Below are 7956 nucleotides of genomic sequence, written 5' to 3'. Positions count from 1 at the left end.
CTGTGTGAACTGTTAACGCGCCAACGCAACGCAGGCGATGAGGTGCGCCGTAGTGGAGGGCTCCGGATTAATTTTGACCACCTGGGGATCTTTAACGTGCGCCGAAATGTCGTACGCACGGGCATTTTTGCTTTTCGCCTCCATCAGGAAAGCGGCCGCCGCAACCAGGAATCAAACCCGCGACCCCATGGTCAGCAGCACAACGCCTTAACCACTGAGCCACCGCGGCGGGTCTGTGTGAACTGTGGCCATGTGTCGGAGTCATTTGTGTCACAAGCAATAAAAAATAAAGGCGCACACTAAACACCATGTAGCAGTATAGAAGTCTAATAATCGGTGGGCTGTCCCTTCCAAAGCATGTGTAAGCAGGTGCAAGAACCCGAGGAAGTTTCATTTTTCTCTCTTCAATGCTCTAGACAATAACCCTTTCCTGCCCAAAGAAATTTTTTTAGAAAAAATGGCAACAAGTAATTAAGTTTTGTGCATTTACCCCTTCCTAATGATGCTTCGACAAGTGAAAATGGAAAGCTCAGAGTATTTCACACAGCAAACAAACCCACACATATGTGTGCGCTGGGCTTCTATTCGTATGATCTGCGCATAGTAAGAATACCTTAAAAACGGCATCAGGCGCAGAAAAACTCCATTTCTATGTATTACTTATAAGTTTTATATTGTTTCAGGAGTACCTATATTATAAATAGGATTTTGTGAAAATAAATAATAATGAAGTTTTAATTTATATAATTAATAATTATAAATAATATAATTATCACAAGTAATTACTGAACTAGTTCAAGGTTAAGGCGCAACAAAAGATTACCAATGAGCCAGCACAAAACCGCGAATAAATGAGGCACCAAGAAAGCAAGAAAAAATTATTTATCTCTAGCGCTGCAGTGCACGAGCCCGCCAGCCTATACCGCCTAGCAAAATTTTCGTAACGACGAAAGCCCAGCCCACACATATGTGTGCGTGCATTTTTCAAGCGTAATGACGGAACGCACACGAAGGGAACGGGTGTATTTTTTACCCGATCGTGTTTTTCCAAGTCCTGCAAGTCGTGTCTTAAGCTTGTTATTCAGAAAATACGAGAATAGCAAGAAGAAATATCAGTTTTAATCTTGAAGGCGGCTATCGCGATCGCGCCTGCTGGGGCGCCGTTTTCAATGTGCGATTTCTCGCCCCCTGGTGGCGAAATGAGTGAACTACCGAAACCAATGAAGTCTCGGAAGCGTTCGCAGCGGCTACCCAGGGCTGTGAAACCGAAACCGAAACAGGCGCCACTGAGTAAACGAATTTGTTGATCCACCCGTTTGTGTGGGCTGGGCCGTAAAGGGATAAACGAACTTGCGGCCAGTGTGTATTATTAGACTGTGAACACAATGCAACAGAAATCTGAGAATGTTTGTAAAGCCGGAAACTGCTACGATTGCCCTGCATTCACCCTTAATTATTTCAGTGTTAAGCTCCACTATTGCGAGCTTTTTGCAGCCCAGAAAGAAAGGATCACGCAGGCTTTTGGCCCCTACCTAAACTAGGGAGGCCCCGTGTTTGGACTCAGCCTCAAGCCTTTGCAGCTGTGGAGGTCATGGTAGGTCTGGGCTCACCTAGGACGGGGTCGGAAGGTCACTGGTGGGGGCCAGGATGCGGGAGGAGCAGGGTGCAAGGATGGTGCTGCCAACGGAGGGGGAACAGTCGAACTCGGGGCCCAGGTGGTTGCAGCGGCAGTGGTAGTAGGGGAGGGAGTAGTGCTGCCCCTCCCCCCACACATGCTGGAATCCTGGCTCCGTGAAGCACGAGGCTGCCAGGCTGAAAAAAAGGGAGGCCCCCACCAGGCATCCGTGATCGTGCCTGCACACACCAGGACACCCACACACTTCACTGTGCTGGAATACAATGTGCTATCGTGAATGCTCGTAGTGAGGGGATTAAAACCTTCCTGCCCATGCCTATTCAAATCGATAGTACAGTAAAAGCTCGCTACAAGAGACACTCAAGGGAACCAAAAAACGTCTCTTGTAACACAGGTCTCTTGTATGCAATGTTGCTAACATGGCGAACATGGAAAAACAAACAGTGTCTCTTGTAACAGTGTCTCTTGTAATGAGGTTTTACTGTATATACTATCGACACGTTCAAGTTCAAAAATTTGTTGTTTTCCCATTTGAATTTGGCGCTTTCCAAGTGTGCTGCGAGAGCTGGTGCCATCTACTGAGCAATGGAGACGGATCCTCCCTGCTGTTTTTTTTTTTTTTTTCGGCGCGCTGCGATTTTTTAAAGCACCGCCGGTGTCATGTGACCACCGATCGGATGATGCTGAGACAGTGTTGACATTGTTACGCTACGGGCTGCGGAAACGCCGCAGATTTAGAAATTCGGACGATTCTACACGCAACATTTTGGGTGGCATTAGCAGCACTGAATCCAAGGATAGCTTTTATAGTCATCGTATTTCAGCACCGAAAGCGACAGTTCGCCAAACTGGCCCAGAACCTGATACCCCCTGTTCAATACGAGCCCCCAGAAAATGCAGGAGTATTGAAACTGGCTTGTGCTATGAACCAAGAAGAGTGGAGCAGAATGCCAATGTTTTCTGCAATGGATGTGTGTGGGCAAGTTAGGTATCGAGGAACAGCTCGCACAGTGGTACGAAATCCACTAATTCTAACTTTTTTGTGTGTGTAGTCAAGAAATTTTATTTAGGCATTTGATAATTGCACAACTTTTGCACTGATAGTACCTATATGTACAAAATGTATATCGTAAATTTTTCGTGTATTTTTTTCTCTGTGGAGCAACACTGACGTTTTTGCCCATTTTTTTTTGCGTTTCTCGCAAAACGTTTCTGCGCAGCTTTTCTTCTATTTTCCCCAAATGACATATTCTGCTTGAAACTATCACCGCTGCTATGGACATTTACTCTTCTACAATTCAATACCATGCACTTATATGTTGCATATTGTTTGCAAAAGGGAAAAAAATTGTTTGCCAGACTACCCAAAATCACTGCTTTTCCCGCGTGCAGGAAGGTTTTAATGCGCTCCTGGTGTTACCAGACAGGAACAATGAGAAAGAAGAGCAGGGATACACACTGGGCTTGACACACAGTGTTGATGTTGGTTGTGGGGCTCTACACGCGAAAGCTGACACCAGACTATGCCAGTACTGCCTTGATCAAATCTTACTAGAATACGTGTCAGCCATCTGGGATCCACACTGACTCAAATTTCCAAATCTACCCAAGTCGGTCCAGAACAAGGCTACTAGGTTATTTTGCATTCCCACCCAGCACACCTCGTAATCTTACCCTGCACTGTAAATTACTTTCCCTGATTCACTTCCCCTCATTGCACGCCACCATTCTCTTATTTTTCTCGGAACACAATTTTCCACCTTGCCACGCGTCGTTACAAATGAATCACATGACCCCCTTTTGCTAATGAAAAAGAATTTATGAGCTTTTCTGTTACAAATGAATGACTGGGACAAACTGTATCAGCTAGTAGAGTATCCAAAACAGATCCATCTCCTTCTGAGACCACCTTACTTAGTCACCTTTAAGTGGAGAATGCATCCCAAATTCAATCTTTTTGTGCTAATATTTCCTGTTCTCTCTATGAAACTGTCTACTTTTTATGGAGTCCCATTTGGACAGTTCTTGTTCGCCTCATCTTCCTGTTTTGTGTTTTCAATGAAATCTCCCTTTATGTACTGACCTATCGGGTTCTTAGGATACTTACAAAAATAAGCAGTAGTAGATGACAGTACAGCGATATGCCAGTATCCCTCAAAAGCTACAGATTGTGGTTCTCCTCACAGGGAGAGCAATGTGTCAACCATTTTCTATGTCCCTATTAATGCTGCAAAGGCATTTTAACCACATTCTTTAGTTTTTACCAAATTGGCTCACTTTGTTGCATAACTAATGTTGAGCACACTGCGGTCTTTTTCTAACACTTTTTGTAACACAGTACACAATGCTGTTTGTTCTCAGCTTCCACAAAAAAAAATGCCGTCATGCCAGGAACCCCTAGGCGCGACCTCATCCTCAGGAATGCCGTGCCTAACTACAAAGCCACCAAAATCTTTTTAGCACTCCCTCCACCAGCCGGCATGCAGCCCGTTTAATCCTGTTTGTGGACTTTACCACCCAGTTTCATACATGTGCACCAAAAAGCTTGATTACTGAGAGAAGTCTCGAATGTGAGCCATAACTTGAAGCACATGCATATCCACTGCCTGCATAACAAACAAGGCTAGTAAGGGCATAGAAACCCAGACCCGACAATATTCACCAATTTGCTAAGGCTTGACGTTGGGCTAGTTGGTTACACATTATTCACACTAAAAACAGCGCAGGGACGAGGACGGAAGAAGTGACAAACAAGAGCGCTCTAGTTTGTCACTTCTTCCGTCCTCGTCCCTGCGCTGTTTTTAGTGTGAATAATGTCACCAATGCCTGCCTCACTCAAGGTCTAGGCACCCTTTGCCAAGGAGGGAACCTCCACACTCCGAGACAAGACCAGGGCCCGTTTGCCCGAACGCGATAAGTGTGAGAATAAGTTCTCAACTACGACTTTAGCGCTGTCTAGGTAATAAATCGTTTGCCCGAAAGTGATACAAACGCTCGGTTAAGGTGGCGTTTCCGTCGGGTTTTTGGCAACCAGCTTTTTTTCCGTGGCTGACTTCGACTTATTGGCGTTTTATTCGTAAGCGGGAACTTAAAGGAGTACTGACACGAAATTTCAAAGCTGTGATAACTATGTAAAACGCTTCTTTTTTATCAGGAGATATCTCCCAGCAAGTTTCAACAGCAACAGTTCGTCGAAACATATTTAAAATCTATTTTAATCTTCGCCCGCACGAGAAAGCCCAGAGCGGGCCGACATGACATCATGTGCTACTTGCCCCAAACTGCCGACGTCGGGGCTCCCGTGACAAAGCCGACGCGCTGGCTGTGGTTGGCGCGCGCTGCTCGGGCGTGTGTACACGTCATGGTTTTGGGACTGACGTCATGCTGCCCGGGCCTGTGGGGACGGCGAAAACCTCGGCCGGTCTGGGGGCGCGCGCGCGCTCGCTCGCGCGCGCTTCCAGAGAGGCAGCGATGCGGCAAGGATGGTGACGTCATGTGATAGATCCTGTTATGGCGGCCGCTCGGCGTTTTTCAGTCGAAACCGAAACTGGCATGAATACACGACGCCGTAAATGAATGTTTACGCTGCGCTCGACCGTCTAATCTGTCATTCTATGATTAGTGGGCTGGTAGGCACGCATAGCAGCGAAAAAAACGTAACACGAAAATTTCGTGTCAGTACTCCTTTAATCAGGAACTTATGCGTACGGGCAAACGGGCCCAGTACTCTCATTATAGCCATTGACTAGTGACTGCTTAAGGGAGAAAGAAAAGCTAACAATATCACACCAGGGCAGGACCTATGTGCGCCATTTGAAGTGCAAAGCTAGAGATGAGTGATGCTGTCTATAGCAGCCACCGCAGCAGCAGAACTCTGTAGTTTGCAACAGTGGCATCAGAAGCGGTTGGCACCAGGCAACTAGTGACAAGTTTCTGCTTTCTGTTGAATGACATGAAAAATAAGATGAATTCAGTCAAGGAAGGTGGACTCGAGAACCATGGCACCCAGCACTGAGAGTACCAGGTCGGCATTGGCCATGCACTGCAGTTTCATCCCTGTCGGGCATCGTCAGCCAGAACAGGCCTGGACATTTGAGAAAGAACTCTACAAAAATTATTTTACGTCATGACGGAAGCATTAGTGAGCGCAAGCTGCAGAATTCGAAGCGTGCGTCTCCATTCAGTGTAAGTGGCAGGATCAAGCAATACCTTAAGAAGGCAAGCCAGTAACATTACAAGGTCATCCGTAAAGGTCATTCGTAAAAGCAGTACAAGGAGCAAAACTCAATGGGAAAACAGTGTATAGGACAAAGCTAGCACCATCTATTGTGCTAGCGCATGCTAAACAAAGCAGGATCACACTTACAAGTGGCCCCAGTGAGCAGACCCTTGAGTCGTATTTTCATCAGCATCTGAGTGGTCTCCCACTGTGAGCATGTTCTGACGCCTGAAAAGTGGGGTGAGGGGGGAGGCAGTTGAACGCAATTGTGATGATATGCAGTCTGCCGTCACGCAAACGGCGTTCAAGCGCGACGAAGCAGTGTAGAATGATACGAGTGAGTGAAATACATATTTAACACAATTGAAAGTTGGGCCTATTCCCAGAGATACATATTGCCGTGGAAACGCTGCGACTGGAAGCAGTTCTCATAGTAGGCGTCGAATTGAACTTATGAACGTGGGTATTGTGCCGGCCGCCAGCATTTAACCTTTCGGGATATTGTGCCGGCAGCGGGAAATTTATCTGTCCCAGATATCGTTCCAGCTGCATTGCATTTAGTAATTAATGATTTCAAAAAAGAACAAATATTTTGGCTTGTCGTAACCATGTAAACAATCTGCCGGAATTTTTTTTTTGTCGGTAGACGGCATTTTACTATCTTCCACGCTAATGAATTTCTTCTTGTGCATGCTTTATTCGCATACGTACTTTAAGCAAACATCTAACCTAACCAACCCTACCTAACCAAACCCAACAAACCCGCAAAGTTTCTCCTATCCAATCTATAACCTAACCCATAAAGGCAGGTCTCGAATAAACAAAACGGAAGGGCGCAAAATAACCGGGTTTCTGAATAAATAAACACAGCGATTCAGGCAAATGCAAATAAAATATGGAAGGAGGCGAGAACAGAAACCAGAGGCGCCACCAGTGCGCCAGGTTCACCACGGCCGATTCTGCGCCTGGCAGAGGCAGAGGCAGAGGCAGGCATACACAGCCAAAGGGAAGACAGTGCCGGCAAAATATCCGTGCCGGCTAAAGTGCCGGCCGCCGGCATTTCATTGGTAGCTGATACTGTGCCGCCCACTTCCTAAACTTATTCGGGCCTCTGTTCATGGTCCGAGCTAAAATATGTGCAGCGTTACTCTTTTCCGTGCAGTTTCCGTTGTTCAAGGGACACTTTGCATGCAGCTGTAAACTCCGTCACAGAGGCAGAGAAAACGGGCATGCCGAGAAAACGTGACGAACCCGAATGGAACTCTAGACTGCAAAGAGAGAGTGCTGAGCACTTACGATGGCGAGCTGGCACAACCATTCTTGGACGAGCCGAATTCGGGCTTAGGCAGTTCAGGCTTGAGCTTCTCCCTCCCTTCACGCTGTTGGAGCGCCGCTGACATCTCGGCCTGCAGTAAATGGCAAACACGCACGCTCAACCAAGAGCAAACTCGTGGCTAATCTTCAACCGATTCCCCGTTGCAGTGCCAGAGGATTCAAAACAGGGAGAGGAGCGGCGCAAGCGAGGCAACAGAGTTCGAAAGCTGAAAAGGCAGCTCGATGCATCACAACGAACAGAGTCCCGCAAGAAAGCACAAAGCGAAGGGCAGATAACTCACTGGTACGTCTGAAGAGAGGCTCCCGGAGCGGGTTTCACACGTAGCCGTACGACAACCACGTTTAGGGAAGAGATTCCGAACACTGGAACAGCACAATGCGACAGCACATGAAGCCGTGGCGCGAGAAGCTGTTGTTGTTGTTGTTGTTGTTGATCCTTTTCTAGTGGCACATACCCACGTGGGGGATTGGCCAAGAAACGGAGTGGCTTTTTGGGGCTAAAACGAGAAGCATCGAGAAGCTCGCGGTCTCGCGCACCTCATCGGGTTCACATTCACAACCGGCGCTTCTCGCTAGGCCAATCAAATGATGCCGTGTGGCGGTTGTGGCGCCGTGCTGTGGAAGATACGTCATTGTTTTATTTCGCTTATTGATTGGTGCACCTTAACCCTTAAAACACGCATGTAATGTAAAAGGTCATTTTATAGCCAGTTTTGATTACTACTTGTCAAAATATAAACAATATTTATGCATATACTTTCGGTTT

General features: G+C 46.8%; 1 protein-coding gene across 1 annotated transcript; it reads right to left on the bottom strand.

The window, feature by feature from the left end:
* Positions 1–1610: 1610 nt before the first annotated feature.
* Positions 1611–7594, bottom strand: LOC144167350 (uncharacterized). Its single transcript, XM_077696641.1, has 3 exons — positions 7472–7594; positions 7152–7261; positions 1611–1854 (listed from the first exon to the last, which is right to left on the bottom strand). The coding sequence occupies exons 2-3, from the start codon at positions 7253–7255 to the stop codon at positions 1611–1613; spliced, it is 348 nt and encodes a 115-aa protein (XP_077552767.1). The 5' UTR covers positions 7256–7261; positions 7472–7594.
* Between the last annotated feature and the right edge of the window lie 362 nt (positions 7595–7956).

The sequence above is a fragment of the Haemaphysalis longicornis genome, unplaced genomic scaffold (assembly GCF_048455015.1).
Source record: "Haemaphysalis longicornis isolate Haplotype H1 unplaced genomic scaffold, Haemaphysalis longicornis Haplotype H1 scaffold_2, whole genome shotgun sequence".
Classification (NCBI taxonomy): domain Eukaryota; kingdom Metazoa; phylum Arthropoda; class Arachnida; order Ixodida; family Ixodidae; genus Haemaphysalis; species Haemaphysalis longicornis.
Note: the sequence above shows the minus strand (reverse complement) of the source record. Positions and strands in the feature narration are given on the sequence as shown.

Coding starts and splice junctions, on each gene's coding strand:
- LOC144167350 (XM_077696641.1), bottom strand. CDS start 7,255: ATGTCAGCGGCGCTCCAACAGCGTGAAGGGAGGGAGAAGCTCAAGCCT. Junction 1,855..7,151: donor GGTTGTGCCAGCTCGCCATC/GTAAGTGCTCAG, acceptor TGGTGTGTGCAG/GCACGATCACGGATGCCTGG.